This window comes from Pimephales promelas, chromosome 3 (genome assembly GCF_988280905.1).
Source record: "Pimephales promelas chromosome 3, fPimPro1.hap1.1, whole genome shotgun sequence".
NCBI classification, from domain to species: Eukaryota; Metazoa; Chordata; class Actinopteri; order Cypriniformes; family Leuciscidae; genus Pimephales; species Pimephales promelas.
Genome location: NC_142771.1, coordinates 1538670 through 1566650, shown reverse-complemented (window position 1 = coordinate 1566650; position 27981 = coordinate 1538670). Strand labels below are relative to the sequence as shown.

The 27981-nt window shown below is 38.1% G+C and overlaps 2 protein-coding genes across 3 annotated transcripts; one reads left to right on the top strand and one right to left on the bottom strand.

Moving 5' to 3' along the window:
- The first annotated feature begins 4 nt into the window (after positions 1-4).
- LOC120484894 (uncharacterized) lies at positions 5-14121 on the top strand. Its single transcript, XM_039680332.2, has 10 exons — positions 5-297; positions 1702-1780; positions 4534-4658; positions 4737-4827; positions 5022-5128; positions 5463-5546; positions 5616-5683; positions 5797-5880; positions 7007-7061; positions 11390-14121. The coding sequence occupies exons 1-10, from the start codon at positions 169-171 to the stop codon at positions 12467-12469; spliced, it is 1902 nt and encodes a 633-aa protein (XP_039536266.2). The 5' UTR covers positions 5-168; the 3' UTR covers positions 12470-14121.
- On the bottom strand, positions 13365-27210 carry LOC120484898 (uncharacterized). Of its 2 annotated transcripts, XM_089129112.1 has the most exons (5): positions 21837-23082; positions 21260-21423; positions 19778-19895; positions 17850-19254; positions 13365-13504 (listed from the first exon to the last, which is right to left on the bottom strand). In XM_089129112.1, exons 4-5 carry the CDS (start codon positions 19247-19249, stop codon positions 13372-13374), a joined length of 1533 nt encoding a protein of 510 aa, XP_088985238.1. In that variant the 5' UTR covers positions 19250-19254; positions 19778-19895; positions 21260-21423; positions 21837-23082; the 3' UTR covers positions 13365-13371. The 2 variants fall into 2 exon arrangements, with proteins under 2 accessions (XP_088985238.1, XP_088985239.1); XM_089129113.1 differs by lacking the exons at positions 13365-13504; positions 19778-19895; positions 21260-21423; positions 21837-23082 and adding exons at positions 23084-23849; positions 26827-26910; positions 27151-27210 and having other exon boundaries at positions 17846-19142.
- Positions 27211-27981: the final 771 nt, after the last annotated feature.

Here is a 27981-nt window from a genome sequence, read left to right as displayed (position 1 = left end):
TGCTGACAAAAGAAATATTAATGACTCAGACTGGTTTCGCTGCCTAAATCTATAAGCGACTTTCTTCTTCAAGAAACAAGTCCTCAGTCGAGTAGCTTATAATAAGAAGATTGTCAACTCTGGAAAGAGAGAAGGAATATACACTAAAAGAAAAGAGAAGTATTGTATATGTTACACGTGTGTTTCAACACGACAGTGGATAGTTTTTATTGTGACGCTGTAAAGCAGAAATCCCCCTGTTTTATCAATCTTCATCCTTCATTAGTTCTCAATCAGGTCAGGACTGCAACAACAGGGGTATGTATTGCTATTAATGTAACTGGACGAGTGTGTGTGTGTGTGTGTGTGTGTGTGTAACGCTGTGTTTACAATCAGATGTAGCATAATCGTAGTTTCATAAATGCCCAAAACGAAATAAAAAACATGTCTTGAAGGCTTTGTTTGGAAAACGATCCAGATTTAAAATACTGAAACATTTGTCCAAGTATCCACTGTACTTTATTAATTTATTCATCGATTGATTTAGAATAGAGGACGAGTGATTGAAACATAGACGCGCTCCTATATTTCTTTTAATGTCATATTAATACACTAATTGTACATATGAAAGTTAGGCAAAGTTCGTTAGCTGGTTTATAGCGAAAACTCTCGATAAAGTCTTGAAAACACCTGACTTTGTTTTTTTTTACTCTTTTATAAGCCTTCTTAATAAAGTAAAATAATAACTTTTAAACTATGGCAGTTTTTCTGGAAATTAGCACAATAAATGTGGCTTAAGTGTGAATTACGTCATAGCCTGTGTTTACTGCTAAATATTCTCTGTGATCAGACTTTAGTAAGGTTAGCAAAGAGACAAATGAATAAACATTAATAATTAAAACATCAGTTTGGTCATATTACAGAACCTGTTTCAGTCCCAGTCTCCCGGTTATTACTGACTCATTTCCACTGAGATATTTGATTGGCTGCTGCCCCATATAAACATTAATACTCAGCCTTTGTTGAATTTCTAAAGACCCATTGTATTCTGCGACAAGTTGTGTACATTTTAAGACTGATAAGAAAGAGACTTCCCATATAATTGTTGCAATATGAAATGCAAAAATGTTGAAGCTCAATATTTCAAAACTGCTCAGAATGCAGACAGAAACTTATATTTCCAGGGTGACAATACTTTTGTGTGTATGTATATATATATATATATATATATATATATATATATATATATATATATATATATATACACACACACACACACACACACACATATGTATATATATATATATATATATATATATATATATATATATACATTTTTTGACTTTTTTAAGTTTGTGTAAATTCACTTGGGGTTCAGATAAAAAAAAAAATCCCATATTTAATTTTACAAAATGATGTGCTTTTGTTTTATGAATACATTGTATATGTTGTTTTTTTCTTGATTTCCCCTGAAAGAGTGGAAGAGACGTGTGAAAACAGGAACATTTATAAGCGATCTTTTATACCTAGTGCAATACATTTTATGAATATATTGCAATAAATTGTACTTTTTTGGACAGAAAGTATAGCCTTGGCTAGACAATAAAGTGGTACAATATAATACAATACAATATGAAGAACACTAAAAGCTCTCGGTCAGTAATTTTTGAAATGTAAATATCATTGATACTTCATTAATGTTCAGCATGTTTCCCCCTATAGATGGCTGAGTATTACAAACTCTCAGACATCGGTGCTGTCAGCGGGTCCTCAAATCACAGCGTTTCTCCTGGCGTGATCAGTGAGTATGAATATCACACACAATATGAAAAACATCACTTTTACTTTGCATAATAATTATCAAATCGTTCTTAGAAACCATCCCGAAATGTTTCGACTTTAATCTCGAAATGTTTGGACTTTAATCCCAAAATATTTCGACTTTAATCCGACTTTAATCTCGAAATGTTTGGACTTTAATCTCGAAATGTTTGGACTTTAATTTCGAAATGTTTCGACTTTAATCCCGAAATGTTTCGACTTTAAACCCGAAATGTTTTGACTTTAATCCCAAAATGTCTCGACTTTAATCTTGAAATGTCTCGACTTTAATCCCAAAATGTTTCGACTTTAATCCCGAAAAGTTTCGACTTTAATCTCGAAATGTTTCGACTTTAATCCCGAAATGTTTCGACTTTAAACCCGAAATGTTTTGACTTTAATCCCAAAATGTCTCGACTTTAATCTTGAAATGTCTCGACTTTAATCCCAAAATGTTTCGACTTTAATCCCGAAAAGTTTCGACTTTAATCTCGAAATGTTTCGACTTTAATTTCGAAATGTTTCGACTTTAATCCCGAAATGTTTCGACTTTAAACCCGAAATGTTTTGACTTTAATCCCAAAATGTCTCGACTTTAATCTTGAAATGTCTCGACTTTAATCCCAAAATGTTTCGACTTTAATCCCGAAAAGTTTCAACTTTAATCTCGAAATGTTTCGACTTTAATTTCGAAATGTTTCGACTTTAATCCCGAAATGTCTCGACTTTAATCCCGAAATGTTTCGACTTTAATCCCAAAATGTCTCGACTTTAATCTTGAAATGTCTCGACTTTAATCCCAAAATGTTTCGACTTTAATCCCGAAAAGTTTCGACTTTAATCTCGAAATGTCTCGACTTTAATCCCAAAATGTTTCGACTTTAATCCCGAAAAGTTTCGACTTTAATCTCGAAATGTTTCGACTTTAATTTCGAAATGTTAAGACTTTAATCTCGAAATGTTTCGACTTTAATTTCGAAATGTTTGGACTTTAATCTCGAAAGGTTTCAACTTTAATCTCGAAATGTTTTGACTTTAATCCCGAAATGTTTGGACTTTAATCTCGAAATGTTTCGACTTTAATTTCGAAATGTTTCGACTTTAATCTCGAAATGTTTGGACTTTAATCTCGAAATGTCTCGACTTTAAACCCGAAATATCTCGACTTTAATCCCAAAATGTTTCGACTTTAATCCCGAAAAGTTTCGACTTTAATCTCGAAATGTTTTGACTTTAATTTAGAAATGTTTCAACTTTAATCTCGAAAGGTTTCAACTTTAATCTCGAAATGTTTTGACTTTAATCCCAAAATGTTTGGACTTTAATCTCGAAATGTTTCGACTTTAATTTCAAAATGTTTCGACTTTAATCTCGAAATTTGGACTTTAATCTCGAAATGTCTCGACTTTAAACCCGAAATATCTCGACTTTAATCCCAAAATGTTTCGACTTTAATCTCGAAATGTTTGGACTTTAATCTCGAAATGTTTCAACTTTATTCTCGAAATGTTTCGACTTTAATCCCGAAATGTTTGGACTTTAATCTCGAAATGTTTCGACTTTAATTTAGAAATGTTTCGACTTTAATCTCGAAAGGTTTCGACTTTGATCTCGAAATGGCTCGACTTTAATCTCAAAATGTCTCGACTTTAATCTCGAAATGTTTTGACTTTAACCTCGAAAGGTTTCGACTTTAATCTCGAAATGTTTCAACTTTAATCCCGAAATGTTTCGCCTTAAATCTCGAAAATGTTTCGACTTTAATCTCGAAATGCTAGATTTATTTATTTTTTTACAGATTTTTTTTTTAGTTACGGGTGTGGAACGACACAAGGCAGAGGAATTAATGACAGAATTTTCATTTTTAGGTAATCTAAGCCAAGATCCAGAATGATAAGAAAGACATCATTAAAGTAATCCATGGGACTGTGTTTATGTTTTGTAAAGCAACTTGAGTGCTTTGTTTGCACAAAATAATTTACCACTTTATTTACAAAATAATATTATCCAAAGTGTGTTCACGCAACAATGTCATCTCTCCCGTGAACAGTCGCGCATTGTGCATGTGCAGATCAATATTTTAGTAAATAAAGTGGTAAATTATGTTTCTTGGTGCATAGAAAGTGCTAGCGTCACTTCATAAAATAGAGGTTAAAGCACTGGAGTCCCATGGATTACTTTAATGATGTCAATTATATCATTCTAGATATTGAAAGTGGTAATTGTGTTCAGTAGCTAAACTAGGATTGTGTTTTAAGGTGTCTCGATCAAAACAGGAATGGATCAGGACAGTCTGATTCAATCAAACAGAGAGTATGAGTTGGTCTGTGTGTGAACATAATTAAAGAAATAATCAGCATAATTTGACTGTTATATCAAAATAAACCACACTAAACATCACATTGCAGTACACTATATAATGTTATAATATAATATAATAACTCAACTTTCCAACTTTACAATGCATTTTGTTGCTGTCATTGTTTAAGTAAACATAATCGTCACGTTGACCCGGAAAGTGTCAATATGAATATCTGAAGATATCCTTAATTGCAGCATTATATTTTGATTTATTAATGACAGAAATTAAATTCTTGGGTGAACTAACCCTTTAGATTACACATTCAAGAAAATATCTAATAAAATAGCACAAAAAAAAGGCAAAATTCATTGCATTCATATAGTGCAATATATACAAACTTTTGTATACATGTTTGTGACTGTTGATTATAGAAGTGGTACAAGAACATGGATACACAATCGAGGACCAGCTTGGACGAGGGGCTTCAGGAATAGCGTTTCTGGTGAAAGACGCAGATGGAGATCTTTATGTGGTCAAACAGATGAACTCCAGAGATGTAAGATCTTACTTGAGTATTGACCACACAACTCACAACGTGTTGCTTAAACGGAAGGGTTTTTCTTCTTTCTTTCAGGAGGAGGAACTGGATTCTGTCAAAAAGGAAGTCGAGATCCTGAAAACTCTGCAGTTTGGATATGTTGTTACTTATGTGGATTCATTTGAAGGTTTTTTTCTTTGTACACTAACGCTCATTTGGAGCAAATTCAAAATTTGGTCATTTTTGTTGTGTTTCTGAAAAATTTAATAGAATTATTTACCACAAAAGACATCAAAAACATCAGTGTAGCTTTCAGAAAATGAAGCTATTTAAATACAGCCAGAGTTAAATTGTTTTCTGAATGGATGTCCATTTATTTAGATAAAGACGCGGGACGCATTTATATTGTGATGGAGTATTGTGAAGGAGTAGACCTTTCAAAAATCATGGAAAAACAGAAAGATGAGAGTTTTTTTGAAGAAAAACAGGTGAGTTTCTATTCTATTCTCTATCCGTTAAAGAACTCTCTCATAAAACATGGTTTTATATGTTATGACCCAAAAAATACAATCCTTGTGGGGACATTATACACATATACAGTACACACACACGTTGGGTTTTCATGTTTTATGAGTATATATAGACGTTATGGTTTTTATACTGTACAAACTGTATATTCTGTCCCCTAAACCCAGTCATCACACACAACTTTCTGCATTTTTACATTTTAAAAAAAACGTTCCTCTTGGAGACCCAAAAATATCCCCACAAATAAGGACCACACACACTGACTCAAACAATCTGGACTCCTCATGTGTGTAGGTCCTCGACTGGCTGGTTCAGATTTGTCTGGCTCTGCAATATCTACATGAGAAGAACATTCTTCATAGAGATATTAAACCTCAGGTATGCCTCAATAAATCATATCACAAAGTCAAATCTGCATGACTTATGAGATTTCTGTTGTCACTGTAGAATGTCTTCCTGACTAAAGATGGTTACATCAATCTAGGAGATTTTGGAAGCTCAAAAGCATTGGAAAGGTAAACAAACTAACATTAATGGGAACTAGTGATGGATCAAAATGAAAATTCTTGGCTAAAACCAAAAGTCCTGGACAGTTACTGGTTTGACTTTACATTGTTTTTCCTTGTAGAACTAATGAATATGCTAATTCAATTGTGGGAGCAAAGCCCTACATCAGCCCAGAAGTTTATAAGAAGAAATATAATTTCAAGAGGTATGCTTTTGGATGTCTGAATCTATATAAAATATTGATGCATGGTTATCAAAATTAAAATTTCCTTGATTGTTGATCCTTGATCAATGCTGGCTAAAACATTTCTTTATTTGTTGTAACATTCTGTTTCCTGCAGGTGTGCGAGGGAAATTGCTAATAAATTGAGATTTAAAAGATAAAAGCAAATTTCACAATTAATATTAAATTCATTGTGTTATAGACAAATAATTTGGGAGATTTTACATGATTTATTCAGTTAGATTCCATTAAAAGCCCTATTCAGATGGTAATTGTTTATCATGCGGTCACAAGGTATTTTCAACATTTTCAATGGATAGTCTGTGATTTTATTTCCATCCAAATCCAGAATGTCAGTGTTTTTTTTCCCCACCCGCTGCGTAAAAATTACCTACAGTTTTTGGACAAACACCTCAAAATGCATCGTTTAAATACTTTTTTATCCCTGCTGAGCACCGTAGTATGATAACTGTTGTGCTTTACTGTAATTTGCATGCGTTTTAAAAATATACACTTTAATCACTGAAATTCTGCACAGTATTTATAAGAACAATTTTTTATATCACGTAAAAAAAAACACGTAAACATTTGAAAAGGGCCGTTATTGTGGCAGCAATACAGTTTTCAAAAATGTAGGCTATTATACAGAACATTAAAAATACTAACCAAGTAGTTTTATTATTATATTATGTAAATAAGAGGCTGCATTTACTTGTTTTCGCTAATTTCCATATTTATAAAATTACATACTTTTGAGATAAATCCTTATTTCATTGCATATACGCATCTGGCTTCCTTTTTTTTTTTTGAAATAATTAAATAATAAAAAGAACATTATTATGCTTTTATTAAATTAAATACAAATTTATTTGTATTATTTCAATCAATAAATCTCCATCCGAATGCATAAGTTTTATCACTGAGCATGCAAATTTATCTTTAAGACGTCCACATGAGAAACACTTACTGTCCGAATAGGGCTCACGCTTTATAATACTCACAAATATCATGTGTAGTATTGTTATAAATATTTAAGTAGATAGCACATAACATTTTTTTGCAGTGTACACACTTCTTGATTTTCATTGTCATGCATCTGTTTTTTAAGTGACATATGGTCATTGGGATGGTTGCTCCATGATCTCTGCATGCTTGATGTGTGGGTGAGCATTTTTTCTTTTTTTTCCAAACAGCACCATAATACTGTCCCGTTTTTAGTCCAATGATGATAAAATGTAAATGATGATAAAAGGGTAAACGAATAAAATACTTATTAAATAACTCAAAAAGGGAAATCCAAACAATGAGGACTCTCGATTCTGAGGATTCTGATTGGCTTGTATGGCTCTCCCTACACTGCCGCCAATAGGTTTGGCATAGATATGATGGCGCTCGGCGGCGTATTTATGCGGGTGTGTGCACAATGTTATTTTTGAAAACGCTTCACACCTGAACCAGCTAATCAGTGCATTCAGAACTACTAAGGGTACATCTACACAATGTTACACAATATGCTTAAAATGGAAAAGTTTTTTCTTTTGAGTTATCCGCACACAGATGGCAACATTGTCAAAATGATCCCCATTCACGCAGATCAGCGAAAATGGCTAAAAACACCGTATTCTGCGGCCAGATAGATGGTGATGAAACACTACAGACTGAACACATAATATGTATGTGCATGACGTCATCATCTTCAGAGGTTCATGTTTCTCATTGTGTCCATGAAGAACGTTTTCAAAAACTTGAACTTTGAAAGTTGTCTTCAAAAGTTTGTTTTCAGGCACCCAAAATGCCAATGTCATGTAAATGAGCGCCCAAAATGCAGCATTTTTAGTTGAAAATTGTGTTGTATAAACAACCCCTTAAAAGGGATAAAAGGGGACACTTTTTTTTGGAAAATTTGACTCATTTTCCAACTCCTCCAGAGTTAAACTGTTGAGTTTTACCGTTTTTGAATCCATTCAGCCGATCTCCGGTTCTGGCGGCACCAATTTTAGCATAGCTTAGCATACATCATTGAACTGCACAAGACAATTAGCATTTCTCCAAAAAAAAAAATGACCAAAGTGTTTCGATATTTATCCTATTTAAAACTTGACTCTTCTGTAGTTTCATCATGCATCACAGACTGATCTCATGAAGTAGCGTGTGTATGACACGCCAATTCGTATTTCCATTTTTGGCGCGCTATCAAGACGCATAATCGCCTTTCAGCGTGTTTATGAACGCCGTTGACTTAACGTTATATAAATATATGACTTACCTCAACCCCGTCCCTAAACCTAACCGTCACTGGGGTTAATGGCATTTTTGACTGCTCCCTTACCATCCTAGGAAAGAAAAAGATATGACTTACCTCAACCCCATCCCTCAACTTAACCGTCACTGGGGTTAATGGCATTTATGACTGGAGATTCGACGGCGTGTTCAGACACGCGGAATGACGCGGACGTTAATGGCGTAGACATATACGCATACACACGCTACTTCATGAGATCAGTCTGAGACATATACGCATACACGCATATAGCACAAAATGCGTGGAGATGACACGCCACCTGACTCGAAAGTGGCGTATATGTTTACGCAAAAGTCATGATGTCATGTTGTGCATTAAGAGAGACGGAAAATGTAAAGTTGCGATGTTCTAGGCTGAAATGGCTAGGAACTGTACTCTCATTCCTGCGTAATAATCAGGAAACTTCACTGTCGTACCACGAGTGCAGCAGGCGTAAGGATATGACGCAGCGCCTGAAAATAGTGCCCAGCTTCCAGTGTGACCGGGACTAAGTTTGTGTAGTCATACGCCTGCCACACTAATGGTACGGCAGTGAAGTTTCTTGATTATTATGCAGAAATGAAAGTATAGATCCATTTCAGCCTAGAACATCGCAGCTTAACATTTTCTGTCAGTTTTAGTGCGCAATGTAAAAAAAAAGTGGAGTATCCCTTTAAGCTACAGGCAGGTGAGTGGTTTTATTTTCAGGTTTGGAGCTAAAATCTGCAGGGGCCAGTTGTTCAAAACATTTAAAGGTGCAATACCTAAGATCTAGATGCCGCTAGAGGGCGCTACATTCAAAACAACAACAACGGCTTTGCTTGATGACGCCGTGGAGGAACGCGGAATGATGGGAACTGTTGTTTTCAACTCCACCGTGGATAAATCAGTCAGACGGGAATCGAAAATTAGTTGTCATGGATGAGGTAAAGTTCGATTTCTATAAACGTTGCGTTTAATGACATGCTTGTATTTCATTAAACTGAAATAACCGTGCAAGAAAAGTCAGGTTTAAAAGTAAATTAGTTATCACAGATGTTACTGTACGAGTCACTGGACGAAGCTATGGTGGAGAGGGTTTGAAGGGGCAGGTCTCTCGCAAGGAGTTGACGTGGTTGGCCCTCCTTGGTAACTTTATAAAAAATAAAAAAATCAATTTAATGTCAGTAATCCCAACCTGCAAGAATTCATTTCCGGGAGGTATATTTCGATAACAAGATTGTGGGGGTGGGAGGGAAGGCTAACTTTCGCGTTCGCGAGGCACAAACGCAAAGTCTCTCCCTCTGTACAGTGCACGCGCAGCGCGCTGTATGTTATGCGCGCAGTATGTCTCGCTCTAACATTATATCCCGGGAGATTTGAACTAATTTGCGGGCATCAGGGAAACGCTATCAATATGCGGGAGATCCGGGAGACTTGGGATGTCTGCAATGTACATTTGACACATCTTTTCATGTCGTGTAAGTATTCAACCACAGCTACAGTTTCACAAAATTAACGTTAAGGGGGTCGCACACCGGACGAGAAGCTGCAGCGCCGCGTTGCACCACATAATTATTCGAACACATTATTATCTATAAGTGTACACATACCGGCGGCGCCATTGGGCGTCTGTCCGCGGCGCCCAGCAACGTTTCAGGACCGTGTTCAAAACCCTGCTGCGCCACAGAGCGCCATTTACATAGTTTTATATAAAATTGTAATTATTTTTGCCTCAAACCGTTGCTAATGGATCCTGACTTTGCCCTATGCTGCAATATCTATGCATTTAGTTTTGCAGTCATTTACAGAAATCAGCTGCTTGAATGACAATTACTGATTATTATTAGATTTTTCACGTGAGATTCTCAATTCATTCTGTGAACGGATGCTCTGAGGTAAAGTTTTCAGAATGCAGACTCAGCAACGATTGTATTTAATTGTACAGTACAATAACATAGACAGACATTATCTTCATTTTCTGTCATTAAACATAACAATATTGCTGGCCATACACTGATGAGAAAGCGTCCGGTGTTCGATAACGTTACTGGAGTTGTCCTAAACGTGACGCGGCGCTTCTCGTCCGGTGTGCGACCCCCTTTACAGCCAACAGTTCACATTCCGAGAATAAATGAAAAGAATATATGTGCTCCATTCCATAACAAATGCGCGAAACAAGCTGCCGTTTGATAGGCGCTAACGCACAACTACAACTACCGCATTTGTCCAGGACTACACGTAGTAAGAGCGGAAACCGAGGTAAGCGGATATGACGCGATTGACTCGCGACTCCCAGCTCACCCCTGCTGACACGTGCCGTTTCCTTGGTTAAAATCTCAATTTTCTCGCGATTTAAACATTGTTTGAAACATTTGGAATATTGTGAGTTATCATCTTTACTAAATATATAACACTGGCCTTGTGATTTTGGGATATTTTAATGCAAAAATCTTAGGTATTGCACCTTTAATCTAGATCAAAATGATCCGGATTTGGAAATCCCATTTTTTCCTATCCAGGATCAGGTAATCCGTCTTACTTTTATGCCGGTTTTTCAAAGCAACATTGGACTGGATCACCCTGATCCAGATACAGTGTGTTTTCAAGATTACCAAATCCGGATTACCAGTGCTCTAAATGGGACAACATATAACAATGTGGGCTAAGAACAGGTAGAAGAGCCAACATGGGGTCACTGTACTTTACTATACTGAATAGCTTAATTGTTAGCCTATGTCTACTTTATCACTGTTACAACGGTTACACAAGTCAAGCGCAAAATATAAATAAAAGTATATACGCTAAACTATACAAATGTATTATTTGACCAATTTTAAAGTTTTACTACATTTTCTTCCTGAAATCCACCTTGAAATCCTACCCCCTATTGGGATCAGGATAATCCTGTTTTTTTGGATCAAAGTTATCCAAGTTTTGAACAACACAAATTGAAGGTTTGATCCAGATTAAAACTAGGATTGGATTCCCTGATCTAATCTGATTTCAGATTAGAATCTTGACCCATTTTCAAGATTTGATCCAATCCGATAACCAAAATCCGATCAGCTTACCTTTGAACAACTGTCCCCAGGATAGCGGCTCTCCAGGACCCTGGTCTAGTTAATTACCTTTATTTTTTTATTCATTATAAACTGCTTGCAATTATATCCAGCTCTTTTATTTCTTCAACCCCTACTGACACTAACCAGACAATTTTTTCCTCCATAGGCAGATGACATGCAGCGTAACATACTTCATTCTATGAGCATGGCAGGGAAACTCCCTCACGTCTCAGAGAGATACTCAGAGGAACTACGAGAATTAATCGGTCAAATGCTCAGCCCTGACCCTAAAGACAGACCTTCAGCTGAAGAGATTCTAGCAAAACCGTTCCTGACAGATGCGGTAGACAGAAACAGCAGAATACCAGAGGCACTGCTACAGACTTTCACAAAGTCCATCAGCGCCTTTGATGGGGCCTACAACAGGCACTATGAAGACCTCGAGGGTTTAGTTAGGGAGTGGGGAAGAACAACAGATTCGATGGAGTCTGCGCATTACAGCGCCACAGCGGGGAGTCTGTCCGGGTCAGTGATCGGAGCAGCGGGAGGAATCACGGCATTAGTTGGTTTAATCTTGGCTCCGTTCACTCTTGGGGCGTCTCTGATTGTTACCGGTGTTGGTGTTGGAGTGGGAGTTGCAGGTGGAGTAACTGGTGCTGCATCCACCATTACTAATACTGTACAACAAAAAGCATTCAGAGAGAGCCTTGAACAAATTCAGCAGAAGTATGAATCTGTAAGCGAACCAATTCTCACACCACTGAACACGCTGAGAAAGGTACTGAGAAAAATTACAAAGTTCAGTGTTTTTTTCGGCAACTCGACTTTCGACAACGTAAAAATATCATGCAATTTAGACAGGAGAAATGTTTTGTGTGCCACACAACTCTTGAATTTAGGTCTGTTGGCAAACATCAGCAGAATTGCTACTCAGACCGCAAGAGTAGGTCGGGTTGTAGCCGAAGCATTCTCAGGAGTGTTAAGCGGACTACTAGTCATCCTTGATGTCGCCTTCATAGTGCTGGATTCTGTAGACATTCACCAGATGAGACAGGGAAATGTAGATGATCCGGAAAAGGTCAAGTCCAGTGTCCTCAAATCCATTGCAGAGATGAGGAGAACACATAATGAGCTTTGCAATGTCCAGACGGAAATAAAAAAAACAAGAGAGGAACTAAAAGACTATATAGAATTGGTCAGGGGGGACAGAGAAATAGACAATGATTTAAATTGTTTAAACATATAGATCACAACTAAGCAAGCCAAAAGCCAAAGGCGACAGTGGCAAAGAACCAAAACTCAATCAGGGACAGAATGGAGAACAAAAAACAACCCCAACTGTATATCAGACACTATAAATCCATTATAAACATCTAAGAAATCTAAGGAAGTCTTGTTTCAAGCCAATAAGGAAGTAATGGAATAGTCGAATAAAGTCATTATTTTTGTTTGTTTTTTCGCACAAAAAGTATTCTCGTGCATTATTATATTGGTCTAATTGAAAACCATGGTGTTCAGTTGAACTAAAAGCAAATAACCCTCCGCATAGAAGAATTGAAAATAAACAGACTAATACAATTTTTCAAAAGAGAAAATTCTTGCTAAATGATTTCTTTTATTTTCAAATTAAGTTGTAAAAACATTAAATATATACACTGACCTACATGCAATTTTTAGCTTATGTCTAAAGAACATTTATTGATTACTGGTATGGCCATACCAGTTTAATCAATCGAAAACAAATACAAACATTAAGTGAACGTCAATGAGACAGATCTCTCTCTTCTCTTTCTTATAAGAGCCAAAGTTATGCCAAAGCCAAACTTAAACACATATAAGTTTATCTTGGATTTGCATGGAAGAGTAGAAGAGGAAGAGAAACTAGATGTTGTAATGAAAAACAATGAAGAATGAGTATATGTATATCAGATTCAAATCTCTTAAAAGTGTTATGGCCTTCTTCTCCAGTGTGAATTTTCTGGAGGTCTTCAGTTCATCTTCTGTAGTGAAACACAAAGCCGTGTCTTCCGTAATATTAAGGATGAATATTCTCCTTTGATTGAATCTTCTGTTCTTTCTTCAGGACTGATGCCCAATTTACCGCACTGATCACAGTTAAACGGTCTTTCTTCAGAATAAGATGAGATTTCAGAGAGAAACCCTGAGCCGCTTCTTCCCAGTGTGAACTCTCATGTGAATCTTCAGCCTTGATTTACTTAAGAAACGTTTTTTACACTGAGGGCAATTTATTGGCTTCTGTTTTGGTCCACGTCCATCAGGTCTAAAAAAAAAAAACCATTAAATAAAGTGAGTTTCATTGGACTATTTTATGCAAATGCCTTGCTAATCATGTCTTACTCATGTAGTTAAAGTTGAGCTGGGCGGTTTCGAAACTGCTTCACGAAGCTCAGAAACCTTTATGAATCTTTTGTTTCAAATCAGTGGTTAAGAGTGTGAATCAAACTGCGACAGTCACGTGATTTCAGTAAATCAGGCTTTGTTGTCACATAACCGTTTAAAAATGTCAATGATCTATGTGAACCCATCATGCGGTGAACCATTGAACAAGTATATATGTTTTTTGCCTGACCTCTGATCAGTTTTAAACATTTGTGGACATTTTAATGATACATCTGCATTATTAAAAGTAATAATAGTAGTCAACTATTAACCCACATGTTATACAGATCTTTAATCTTTATAATATTGGATGATGTGTTGATGACATTTGATTGATTACTTCGATAACACATTTGCAATGGTTTGTAAAAGTTGTTTTTATGTCTGTTTGGCATGAGTTTGTGCTGCATTTACATTGTTCTGACCAATGTGTGGCATTACGAACACTTCAAAACAGTGAATAATGATTAAAAAAGCACTTTGCTCAACTGATTTAAACCTTTGTAAAGGCTTTGTTTTTCCCACCACTACACAAAAAAATCTGGTAATTCTTTCTACTGTAGGATTGAAAATAATCCAAGACATTTGAACCGAACAAAGACATATACTTTACTGTGGTCCGCCCCTTCTTTCAACCACAAGGACCATTTGGAGTTCCCAAAGTCACAGAGGGGCTGATAGTGATCAAGGCCTGTAGGCCAAGATACTTCGGGGGTCTATGAATTGACACATCTTAGAACAATGGGAGATCTGATTGGTCAGTTTGAATATCTCACATTTGGGTTTTAGTCACATGGTCAGGGAGAGGATAAAAGAAGATTGAAACTGTTGCTCTGTCTCTTTTTTATGCTCTGGCTCTCTTTGATTCTCAGGGTCCCTCTTGTAGTTCTATCAAAACAGAAGCAAAACAGGCAAACAGATCTATCTGTGCGCCGCCAAACTGATCCCAAATCAGCTGAACCAACTGGGGATGGAGGAGTCATTCTTCAGGAAGAGGCTGAAACTGTGAGAGCTCTTCGGCTGCACAATTCAGGACCCCTGGAATGTAAATGGCTTGAAGCGACCTCAGAAGCTTCCAACTCCATAAGAAGAGGTGGCAGGCGAGTTGCGACATACGGCGGGACCGTAAAACTTGTCGGTTGATGTACGCTGCTGACGCGGTATGGTCTGATCGGACTGGTACGTCTTGGTTCTTGAGCAGTGCGGAGCGAGACGTACTGCCAGCAACTTCAGGCAATTGACATGCCATTGGCGCTGGAAGTCCTATCCAGGAGCTTGCGGCAGCATGTCCATTGCACATGCCGCCCCAGCCCGTGGTGGAGCCGTCTGTTGAGACAACAACATGCCTGGAAACTCAACCTAAGGGCACTCGGGCCAATAGAAAAGTGAGATTCATGAAGGTCTGATGGCAGGTCGGAGTAACTGGCACTCGGAACGTGTCTTGTTGACATGCCCACCTCAGGACTCGATCGCGAAGCCAGAGCTGAAGTGGTCTCATATGAAGCTGTGGATACCCTCGGATTGTCGCAGGCAAGTCAGCAGTGACTTTTTGCAAACCTGGTCTTAAGAGTGAGCTAGGAACAGCCAGTAATCGAGTTGTTGCCGTAGCGCTCGGTCCGCTTCAGGGCAGCCAAGAACTGTTGGGCAGAGTTCTCGACAGCACCACCGAAAAGGCCACCCTGGGATATGGGGGAGTTGAGGAAGCGTGTTCACTCATTCACTCGCCCATATCAACCAGGTTAGGCCAGAGATGTCTGACCACGCATGTCGACATCACCTGACCCAGGTATTTCGTCGCTTGTAGAGCAAGGTCAGGTGGTGGCACGTGGTTTTTTTATGAGCCCTGAATCAGCCCTACCCTTGCACGAGCATGCATTGAGGCAGCAGACAGCCCCGCAACTCTATAGGTGTTTGCCACCAAATCTCCTGAACCACCACCAATGTGCAGCTCCACCTGGATGATGCGACGGCAGCCATATTGCGCCAGAACACTCACCACACACTAGCTTACTGGTGGAGAGGAGACAGTGATGAAGCCAATTGGTGTATATGGGGATGATTAGGAGGCCATGATGGACAGAGGCCACTGGGCAAATTTGGCCAGGATGCCGGGGTTACACCCCTACTCTTTCGAAAGACATCCCAGGATTTTTTATGACCACAGAGAGTCAGGACCTCGGTTTAACGTCTCATCCGTAGGACGGTGCTCTTTTGACAGTATAGTGTCCCCATCACTATACTGGGGCGTTAGGACCCACACAGACCACAGGATGAGCACCCCCTGCTGGCCTCACTAACACCTCTTCCAGCAGCAACCTGGCTTTCTCAGAAGGTCTCCCATCCAGGAACTAACCAGGCTCAGCCCTGCTTAGCTTTAGTGGGCAACCAGTCTTGGGCTACAGGGTGATATGGCTGCATAAATATATGACCTACCCCAACCCTGTTCCTAAAGCCTGGAACACACCAAGAAGAACTAGCCAACGAACTAGCGCTGATGAAAGCCAACTGTGTTGTCGCCTCTCGTCGAGGTAAAAAGCTGCACTTGAACACACCGAGAGAACTACAGGCGACCGTCATCTAGAATGTGCATTCTGCGCCTGCGTATAATGAGCCAACTGTCTATTTCTGCAGATATATTAGTCTATATTCGTCATTCAAAAAGGAAACACAACGCTGCCGGCTGCAGATACACATAATGTAAACAAAGCAGCGCGTGCTTACCTTTTTGAATATCAATCCTGTTGAACACTTTCTTTATTCCACTCCACTGTTAATATTGAAATATTCGCTAAGGAACACTCAGGTAAGAAGACGTAACATAAGAACAGCCTTCTATCTTTACCGTTTTGACTTCTTTGCTTGCTGTTTTGCTTTTATTCTCTTTCACTAATTCCGAGTTCAGACTGCATGATTTTCAAAGTAGTCGGGTTGCTGTTCTTTTCACACTGCATGACTATCTTGGCCAGTATTCGGTCACTGCTGTGTTCACACTGGACGATTGATCGGCGACAAAGGTTTCACACTGCATGACTTTACAATAGGAAAAAATCGCCGACAGACTCTATCTAGCATGCTGCGTGCAAACTACGTTTCACAACAAACACACGTGAGATGTGAAAAGGAAACAACGCGACACCACACGTGCAAGACCGGAGTTCTCACGTGAGACTTATTTTTTTTTTTCAACCCGGTTGTGGTACAGCTGGTGAAACGTCAAACAGACACGATCGAGTGCTCCTGCCAAATTTATTCTAATTTTTCTTCCATTTATTGTGTCCAAATAGACCGAGAAGAAGCTTTTTTTGTTGAAACAATGCCATATCATGTTGATATGTGATCTATAACTCCTCCCCGAACTCCCTGCTGCTCTGTATCTTGCTCTCTCACTGGCTGCCGGTGATCGCCGATGTAGTTTTGAGTCAAAACACTTTTCACACAGCAGGATTTTGAATTGCCGACAGGTCCAGATATTTAGCATGCCAAATATCTCACGGGCGTCGGCGACTCGTCTGTGATTCTCTCAGTTCGCGTCTTTGCTCATTCACACTGCGTGATTGTCACTCGCGTGAACGAGCGCCGATTTGCCTGTGATTTCGGGCATTTGTCGGCGATTTCTCAAAACCTGTCGGCGAGCCAAAATCGTGGCTAAAATCATGCAGTCTGAACTCGGCATAAGATGAACTTTCTTTAGTTCAATCAGAGTTCTCTCTTTCCCCAATGGCCCAACGCCGATTCAACATGTTGAATCGGACGAAATAAAGCCGACGAGGACTATTTTTAGCCAACGGCACGGAACCATGCGCATCACACCAAGCCAACTTGGTTGGCCGACGCAAAAAAATTTCCCAGACGGCCGACCGTCGGCTTGGTGTGTTCCGGGCTTAAACCTACCCATCACTGGAGTGAATAACATTAATAGATCTACATTTTGCTTTGTTTCGCTCTGACATTTAACGGCGTGTACACGTGGAATCACTCACACATTTAATGGCGTAGACATATACGCAGATAGCTATTCTGATTTTTTATGAGCACCACCTACTGTCAGAGTTTGAATGTGCATTTACTGCCACTTTTTTTGCATTGATCTGAACAGAAAAATCTCAAGTGAATTTTGTGCCGAACATTCGTGTTAGTGCGAAAACGTCCTGTCGCTCATCGTGGCTGTTAAGAAACTAACTTAGAAGTGACTTGGTTGACTCAGCACATAAAGATTAACTACTTACCGTGATCTCAGACTGTGTTTATGTGGTTTCTCCACTGCATGGATCTTCAGGTGTAGCTTCAGGTGACTTTTAAAATAAAACCTTTTCCCGCACTGATCACACGTGTGGCGCTTCTCTCTACTGTGGATCCTCTCATGTTTCTTCCGATTTGTGGACAGACTGAATCTCTTGTCGCATTGTAAACATTTGTATGGTTTTTCTCCAGAGTGGATCCTCTCATGTATTTTCAGATTTGTTGACAGAGCAAATCTCTTGTCGCAGTGTGAACACTTGTAAGGTTTTTCTCCAGTGTGGATCCTCTCATGTGTTTTCAAATTTGTTGACAGAGCAAATCTCTTGTCGCAGTGTGAACACTTGTAAGGTTTTTCTCCAGTGTGGATCCTCTCATGTGTTTTCAGAAATGATGACCGACTGAATCTCTGGTCACAGTGTGAACACTTGTAAGGTTTTTCTCCAGTGTGGATCATCTCATGTGTTTTCAGATTTGCTGACCGATTGAATCTCTTGTCGCAGTGTGAACACTTGTAAGGTTTTTCTCCAGTGTGGATAATCTGATGCACTTTTAAACAAGTTGGTGTAGTAAAAGTCTTCTCACACTCAAAGCACATGTACTCTCTCACACCAGCGTGAGTTTTCTGATGTCTATGTAAATATTGCCGCAGTGAAAAACTCTTTCCACACACAGAACATGAATGGGGCTTCTCCTTCGTATGAACACTCAGGTGTATCTTCAGGGCTCCTGCACTAAGAAATGATTTGCCACACTGATCACATGTGAACGGCTTCTCTCCAGTATGAAGTCTATTGTGAAGTACAAGACTATGTTTGTGTGTGAAACTCTTTCCACACTGTTCACAAATAAACGGCTTCTCTCCTGTGTGGATCCTCATGTGTTCTTTAAGGTATGCTGATAGAATGAAACTCTTCCCACACTGATCACATGTGAACGGCTTCTCTCCGGTGTGGATCATCGTGTGCAACATAAGATTATTTTTTTGTGAGAAGCTCTTCCCGCAATGATCACATGTGAACGGCTTCTCTCCAGTGTGGCTTCTCATGTGCCTCTTAAGATTTCCTTTTCTTGCGAAACTATTTTCACACTGATCACATGCGTACGGCTTTTCTCCAGAATGAACTATCATGTGAGACTCAAGATTTTCTTTGTATGTGAAGTTCTTCCCGCACTGATCACATTTGAAGGGCCTTTCTCCAGTGTGGACCCTAACGTGACGCTCAAGACTAGCTTTGGTTGTGAAACTCTTTCCACACTGAGTGCAGGAGAAAGATTTGTCTCTTTTCTTTAAAAATGTATTTTTAGTCTTCAAGTGATTTTTTCCAGGTTTGACACGATGTTCCTCCTCCACTTCACTCAGTTCTTCACTCTCCTCCTTCACTTCCATCAGGTCTGAAATTAAAGAAAAAATAAATTTCAATTTCTGTACATCAAAATAATGATGACGAGAAATATGAAGTGAAATATCAAAAGTGAGCAGTTATGTAAAAAATGATGTTAAATATTATGAACTTTTATAAAATAATTATATATCCCTGGAACTTTCCATGAATGAGGTTAATTGATCTTCTGGTTATTATTTTTTAAAACATTGTAGCCACAAATCCTGTGTCTGTAGTGTTACTTCCCAGTAACAATCAGGAGTATCGCACTGCGAAGTATACCTAGATGATGTCGTAATAAGATATATGGAAAAAACAAGTTTTCTGTTGTTTGAAGTTTATGTTGGAGGTAGTTGTTTCATTTTCTTTTATAGATTAGACTCCCTTACTTCCAGGTAGCTTAACCTTTTTTTGCTTTTAACTAATAGCGCCCTATCTTTTCTTTTGTTTGGGCTATTTTTACTGTTATCAACCGTACTCTTAACTTCTGTAAAATAAACTTTACTCTACAATTAAAAATCCTAAAGACTTACCCTGTGAGTGTGTGTGCTGAGATTGCAGACAGAACCAAATCTCACTCTCATTTGTGCTTCAATTCGTGTGAATATGCTTTCTTTCCTTTTTAACATCCATCTTTCTCTACCGCTGCGCCTGGACAAGAAGGGGACGTAACAGTAAGGAAAACGAATGAATATATTTGATCAACCACACAATTATCTAACATAATATTGGCATTCAATATATACAATCATGCCATAATTTGTATACCAACATTTAGACAGATAATACATTTATTTTACTTAACTTACGTTCAATAGGGCTGGGACAATACACCTATCTAACGATTCAATACTATCACAAAACTTGGGTGCTGATACAATATGTATTAATTTTTAATAGCAATTCTAGTAATATTGGTATAGGGATGCACCGTTTTAATATTTTTGGCTGATACCGATAATTCTTTACATTTGAAAGCCGATAACCGATATTGGATATTAAATCTAAATCAAATTAATTTTATACACCTATGGACAACGTTCTTTACTAACAAACAGTGACATTTATAATAAGGTTTAATTTCATAGTTAGCATGAACCAACAATTAATGAACAAAACTTCTTAGTTAATGTAGCCTAAAGCTCAACATTTTATAAGAAATTAAGTTCCAAAGTTGTATCTGTTAACATTAGTTAACGTACTGTGAACTAACATGAAGATTTTATTAACTAACATTAATCAAGACTATGCTATCGGTTAGTTCATGTTAGTTATCGAATTAACAAGTGAAATCTTATTAGGGCTGGGTAATAAAACGGTATCGCTTTAAAAAACTGCTACTGTTATTTCTCACTCTGACATGGATAAAACATCAATAACACAAAATTAATCATTAAAGACACTCATCTTCATAAACCGATAATTACAGCAGCATAATATGACCAAATTAATCTAAATATAGCTAGTTTGACCTTATGATAACTACATTAATAACTATAAATAGTATTTGGATCATTTAAAAGAATAACAGAAACTGTAATTATCACAAAACTTTTAAAAATAAAGAGCACCACAAACAAAGCAGTGTTGTTCCAAGAGTAAAACGCTATTGATATTTTAGTATTGGTTTAATGTCTCACGTGTGTCTCATCTCATTATAAGTTCAATACGAATTTAACAGTGTAACTTAGCGTAGTGATATCACACAACACAACAAGCAGTCTCTGTTCCAGTATAACACGATTCCCTAATTCCCCTCACAGATCTTAAACTTTTACTTTTGACTTGAAACAATCACACAAACGAACACACACTCGCTCAGGTCTGAATTAACTCCACATATTCTCCTCAGGCTCGCTGCTGCTGCACTAAATGTATATTTCAGGACGAAGACGCCAGAAAAGACGCACAAGTATCGCTGTGATCGATGAAAACAACACTGAAATGAGTCTGTCGCTTAATCAAACTGTATAAAGTGTGTGTGATGGGAGTGTGTGTGTAAAGATGAGAAATACCGTGAGCTGCTGTCATCGCTGAAACGTCAATGAGGGAAAAGACAGCGCGAGCGAGCGGTGACGTCATCACAAGCCGCCAACGGTATCTGAGCATAGACGCGCCTATGGCAAGCCGGATTAGCATTAAATACCCCCTGTCCCCCACTGGGAGGAGACCCCGGGGTCTAAAAAAAAAGGGGGGGGGGGGGTTACAATAACAGTGTTAAACTAAACCACTGACACTTCTCAATAGTGTTTGTGTTGATCTGAACAGACCTTGTGGCAAAGACAAATTATTTAGTTCCTAAGTAGTAAAATTCCACAACAATGTAAATGTTTGTCAAATACGGCTCTGTTTTCTTTTATCATCTCCCAATAAAACATATTTCTCAAATCATGTCTCTGTGTAGTCTTTATAAAACATTTTCATCAAATCATGTGTCTGTGTCTTGTTCTTCTGGACTTCATTGCATAACCAGCTTTTTAACACTTTTGTAATTTCATGCCTGTAAATAAAAGACTATCTATAAAGTCTTATAAGCAGCTTACATATAAAAGCTATAAAACATAAAATAAAAGACTATTTATAAAGTCTTACATTGGGTATAGCTGAACAAACTGCATTTTTTTCACAACATAGCCCATCCGCCTCAAGGTTGTGGCTTCACAAATGCTTTGCTGCATACCTCGGTTGTAACGAGTGGTTATTTCAGTCAAATTTGCTCTTCTATCAGCTTGAATCAGTCGGCCCATTCTCCAACAAGGCATTTTCGCCCACAGGACTGCCATCGCATACTGGATGTTTTTCCCTTTTCACAGCATTCTTTGTAAACCCTAGAAATGGTTCTGTGTGAAAATCCCAGTAACTGAACAGATTGTGAAATACTCAGACACCAACAACCATGCCACGCTCAAAATTGGTTAAATCCCCTTTCTTTCCAATTCTGACATTCAGTTTGGAGTTCAGGAGACTGTCTTGACCAGGACCACACCCCTAAATGCATTGAAGCAACTGCCATGTGATTGGTTGATTAGATAATTGCATTAATTAGAAATTGAACAGGTGTTCCTAATAATCTATAACTAGTGTATGAAATGGCAAATGTAAATTATATAATTGAACTATTTTCATTTTGTAACAAACTTTGCCCAAATGATGGGAAAAGGTAAATTGAAATTCAGAAATGCATCGCCATTTTACATATTACATCTCATATTGAAAATTGCTGCCCATATGCTTTCATATTAAAGTGCTTCAAATGGCTCTGCACGATCCCAGCTGAGGAATAGGGGCTCATTCAACGAAATGATCGGTCATTCATTTCTAAACACAAAATAAATTAGAATTTTATACTTTTTAAGCACAATTGTCTTGTGCTGGTCTGCCTCGCACCAGGCATTACATTCATCACGTTGGAAAAACTGCATTGATTTAGACTTGAAGTCCATTTGTGTGGAGAAAAATTCTGAATTTTAATTGACTATTATTTATTATTGACATTAATTTACTTTCTACTTAAGAAAGAAAGACATCTTGGATGGCATGGGGCGAGTAAATTATCAGGAAATTCTCATTTTGAGGTGGACTAATCCTTTAAGATATTTTAACTGTGCTTATTTCCGTCATTGGAATAAGTTATAAGTAGAGGGTGGTAATGGACAAGACATTTACAGTTTTTGACCATCTCGGTGACAACGTTTCTTCAGTCATTCAGCCTGAACCCCATGCAGGAAATCCAACGATAAACAATAACAAAATGGATTTTAATAGGACTTGTGATGGTGATTAAATGCGGTTCAAATGAGCCGTTGTCACACGGAGGTGGTAAAGTATCAAAGGATCACTTCTCCAGAGGTTTTTCTCCAGTGTGGATCCTCTCATGTCTTCTCAGAGATGATGCCTGACTGAATCTCTTGTTGCAGTGTGAACACTTGTAAGGTTTTTCTCCAGTGTGAATTCTCTGGTGCTGTTTTAAATTGGCCGATGTAATAAAAGTCTTCTCACACTCAAAGCACATGTAATTTCTCACACCAGTGTGAGTTTTCTGATGTCCGTGTAAAGTTTGCAGCAGTGAAAAACTCTTTCCACACACAGAACATGAATACGGCTTCTCTCCGGTGTGGATCATCATGTGAACATTAAGGGATGAAGATTGACTGAATCTCTTCCCGCACTGATCACATGTGAACGGCTTCTCTCCGGTGTGGATCATCATGTGAGCGTTAAGGTGTGGAGATTGAGTGAAACTCTTCCCACACTGATCACATGTGAACGGCTTCTCTCCGGTGTGGATCATCATGTGAGCATTAAGGTGTGGAGATTGACTGAAACTCTTTCCGCACTGATCACATGAGAACGGTTTCTCTCCGGTGTGGATCCTCGTGTGTTTTTTAAGGGATGATGATTGACTGAAACTCTTCCCACACTGATCACATGTGAACGGCTTCTCTCCGGTGTGAACTCTGATGTGACGTTGAAAATTTTGTTTGGTTGTGAAACTCTTTCCCTTTTTTGTCTTGGAACGACTTGACGGTTTTCCTCCAGGTTGGACATGATGTTCCTCCTTCACTTCACTCAGTTCTTCTCTCTCCTCGCTCTCTTCCATCGGGTCTGAAAAAACAGAAAAACTCATTTACGCATGAGATTTTCAAAATGTTCTAAATCAAAATATGGAGTGAATGGAAATTAAAATGATCCCAGATGTAACTGCAATAAAAAAACAATCATTTTTGAATTTTTATAAATGAATTATACGTCCCTGAAACTTTTCAATCATTCTTGCACCACTCCTGTTTAACCTGTATATGCTCCCAATGAGCCAAATAATGAGAGAGAACCAAATCGCTTACCACAGCTATGCAGACGACACACAGCTCTACTTAGCCCTATCAACTAACGACTACAACCCCATTGACTCCCTGTGCCAATGCATTGATGAAGTAAACAGTTGGATTACTGTTACATACTGGACTGTGTATACTCTAATATTAAAAAGGGATACAGAGCCTTCCCCCTTGCACAACTGGGCCAGTCTGATCACCTGTCACTATCACTGATTCCAGCGTATCGCCCTGTTATTAAAAAGCAGAAACCTATCGTTAGAAAAATTAAGAGGTGGCCTGAGGATGCATCTGCACAGCTACGAGACTGCTTTGAACGAACAAACTGGACCTTGTTTTCTAATCAGGATGTGAATGAGTATGCCTTTACTGTTCTTTGTTACATTAAAACCTGTGTTGAAAACATTACCATCAACACACGCATCAGAATTCACCCTAACAAGAAACCATGGATGACTGCGGAGGAGGTATATGCCCTTCTGAGGGAGCGTAACACAGCTTTTAAATCTGGGGATAGAGTATTATATAGCACAGTGCAGTTAAATCTGCACTCCCCCTCAACTTCGAGCAGCATCAGTATGCCCATAGGGAAAACAGGTCCACTGAGGATGCTATCGTTACAGCCCTCCATGAAGCACTGACTCATCTTGACAAGGGGAAAACTAGGGCTGGGTACCGAGTTCGGTACTTTTTAGGTACCGACCGAATTGCCTCGGTACTACCGAGTATCGAAACACGTCTTGTTTTTCGATACCAAATTTCGGTACCTAAGTGGTTAATCTCGTCAACATCAATGAAACAATAAGCACGCAGTATGATAGGCTGTGGCGGAAAACACTAGTTTACGCGGCTGCTCAGAGAGCTCGTCGCATGTGAGTGTGTGTGTGTGTGCGTGTAAGCATCCCAACCCAGATGGATAGAAAATATGTGGAAATGATCCAAAGTGTAGCCTACCTATGTGGCTGACTCGATGCCAGAAGCACGCGATGTAATATTTTTGACAAGATAATTGCCGCCAAGACCGACACGGTAAATCTGATAAGCTCACACTACAGAGTAGTTGAGAGTAGAAAGTTCATCCGTCTTTGACTGCAAGAACTGAAGCGCGTCACAGATGAACCGACACTCAGGCTCAGCATATGATACTTGCCTCATAGTCAAAGATGAGAAATAGGACTATAGACGGTCAAAACTTTTAAACGAATCGATTAGAAAGTAGTTTGATTACCTAATCCATATAGGCGCGCGCATTCACTGCTGCAGGAATGACGTGCCAACATCGCCATAAACATATTTGCCGCCAGCAGACTTATTAAACACTTGTTCATTAATTAACTAATTAAAATATATCATTGCTGTTGTTTCCTGAGACATCCATAATCATTAGGCTACTTTTGCCAGTGCTTTGCGGCAAGCTTCATGTGTGCTGAACGCGAGGCATCCCGCCCCCCAGAAGCCTATATTTAATTTAATTCACATTTATTTGTATAGCATATTTCAAAATACACATCGTTTCTAAGCAGAAACGCATGTTTTACAGAAAATGCATGTTTTTAAATTACAATTTAGATCTGTTATCAGAGGTGACACGTGACAGTGTAATGCATTTCAATTAATTTTCATTCAGTTTCATTGTTAAACAATGCATTAAGATAAGGCAGAAACAATGAGCTCATTGAAGTAAAGAAAACATGTTAAATGATAGAAACATAGAAAACTTTAGCATTGGTGCTTTTTTAAATTCTCAAAATACGAGTGTGAAAAAGTCAACAAACTGAAAAATAAAATAAAAATTGAGGTAATATTATAGTTGAAACTGGTTACATAAAATTGGTATCGTTCAGGAACCGGTATCGAAGTCAAGGTATCGGTATCGATACCTACATTTTGTTACAATACCCAGCCCTAGGGAAAACATACATGAGACTTCTTCTTATAGACCAAAGCTCAGCGTTTAACACCATCATTCCTAACCGGCTGGTCACCAAAGTCCTTGACTTGGGCCTAAGCAGCAACCTGTCCATGTGGATCAAGGATTTTCTGACAGATCGCCCACAGACAGTGAGAATGGGCCCACACCAATCCTCAAGCCCATCTCTCAGCATTGGAGCACCGCAAGGCTGTGTGTTAACCCCATTGCTCTTCTCCATACACGTATGACTGCACCACCACTTACCCCTCGAATACAATTATAAAATTCGCTGATGACACAACTGTGGTGTCTGGATACCATGGCCAGATTTTTCGCCTCATTTTGGGAACCAATCACAGAACGGGGAGGGAGCAGCGAGACGATGACGACATCTATGCGACACACCAAAGCAGTTTGTTTATATCCAACATGACATCATGACTTTTGCGCAAACATAGACGCCACTTTCGAGTCAAGTGGCGTGTTATCTTCTAGATAGGGATTTTTATGCAATAGGATGTGTTTTAATATATTTTTATTTTATTCTAAGGGTGTGTTTATGAAAGTGAGTGTTGTTTTAGAGGTTTCACAAGCAAATTTCGTTATACAACTGCACAATGATAATTAGTCTTTCTATCTATCTATTTATCTATTTATCTGGATGTGCCTGCACAAAACTCTGGTAAAATTGTTACAAATTGTAAACCATATATCAAATAAATTTAAAATAAAACAGTTAAAATATTTAGATTTAGTTTGAACTGATGTTGACAATATGAAACCTCCCTTTACGGACCATTTGTTAAAAAAACAACAACAACAGAATATTATGTACCATTTCATAGTTGAACTATTGTTGAACTGATGATGTCATTGCAGTGGGAGGAGCTTCGCTAATGATGAATTTGGAGCTACTAATCTGCCAAAAAAAATTACAGTTTCTTTTTACAATAAATTACACTTCTAAGCATTTATGTCATTTATCGTACAGAAAACTGTTGCCAATTCATTATTTATTTTTATTGTTAATTCTAACATTATTATGCTTCTTCATTAAAATACAGGTATCTAGAAATCTATAAAAGAATATAATTTAAATTTTTCAAAATATAAATTATGGTAAGAAAAACAGTTAAATCATAAACAGAAATAAACTTACTTCTTGTAACCAACAAATCCCCTCAGTCTGCTGACACCGATGAAATGAGCTTTAAATGTCAATTTACAGGAGATCTGAAGACATCAGCATAATAAATGAGGTGAAAACAGGAACTATTGTCATGAAATAAAGAGTGTTTTCAGTAGATCTGTTAATATTGATGATCCTCAGACTATCAACACTCATTCAACAAGCCATTCAGGATCATCAGCAGATCATCAGAGTGTTTGCAGTTAACACATTATTTGAGTCAGGATATAAAAGCCAAAAAGAAAAACTGCTACACTGAAAGGCAATACGGTTATTTCTCACTATGACATGGATAAAACATCAATAACACAAAAATAACCACTAAAGACACTCATCTTCATAAACCGATAAATATTTACAGCAGCATTATATGACCAAATTAATCTTATAGCTAGTTTGATCTTATGATAACTATATTAATCACTATAAAAAGTAGTTGGATCATTTAAAAGAATAACAAAAACTGTAATTATCACAAAACTTTTAAAAATAAAGAGCACCACAAACAAAGCACTGTTGTTCCAAGAGTAAAACGCTATTGATTTTAGTATTGCTTTAATGTCTCACGCGTGTCTCATTATAGTTCAATGTAAAGAATTTAACAGTGATATCAAACAACACAACAAGCAGTCTCTGTTCCAGTATAACACGATTCCCTAATTCCCCTCACAGATCTTAAACTTTTACTTTTCACTTGAAACAATCACACAAACGAACACACACTCGCTCAGAATGAACTCCACATATTCTCCTCAGACTCGCTGCTGCTGCACTAAATGTGTATTTCAGGAGGAAGACGCC

What these genes read in the sequence shown, in the direction of transcription:
- LOC120484894 (XM_039680332.2), top strand. Translation starts at nt 169, where the DNA reads ATGTTACACGTGTGTTTCAACACGACAGTGGATAGTTTTTATTGTGAC. An exon ending in AACAGATGAACTCCAGAGAT is followed by an intron (nt 4,659 to 4,736) that starts GTAAGATCTTAC and finishes TCTTTCTTTCAG; the next exon opens with GAGGAGGAACTGGATTCTGT. An exon ending in AAGAAATATAATTTCAAGAG is followed by an intron (nt 5,881 to 7,006) that starts GTATGCTTTTGG and finishes CTGTTTTTTAAG; the next exon opens with TGACATATGGTCATTGGGAT.
- LOC120484898 (XM_089129113.1), bottom strand. Translation starts at nt 23,844, where the DNA reads ATGGAAGAGAGCGAGGAGAGAGAAGAACTGAGTGAAGTGAAGGAGGAA. An exon ending in GGAGAAAAACCTCTGGAGAA is followed by an intron (nt 19,143 to 23,083) that starts GTGATCCTTTGA and finishes TTTAAAGAAAAG; the next exon opens with AGACAAATCTTTCTCCTGCA.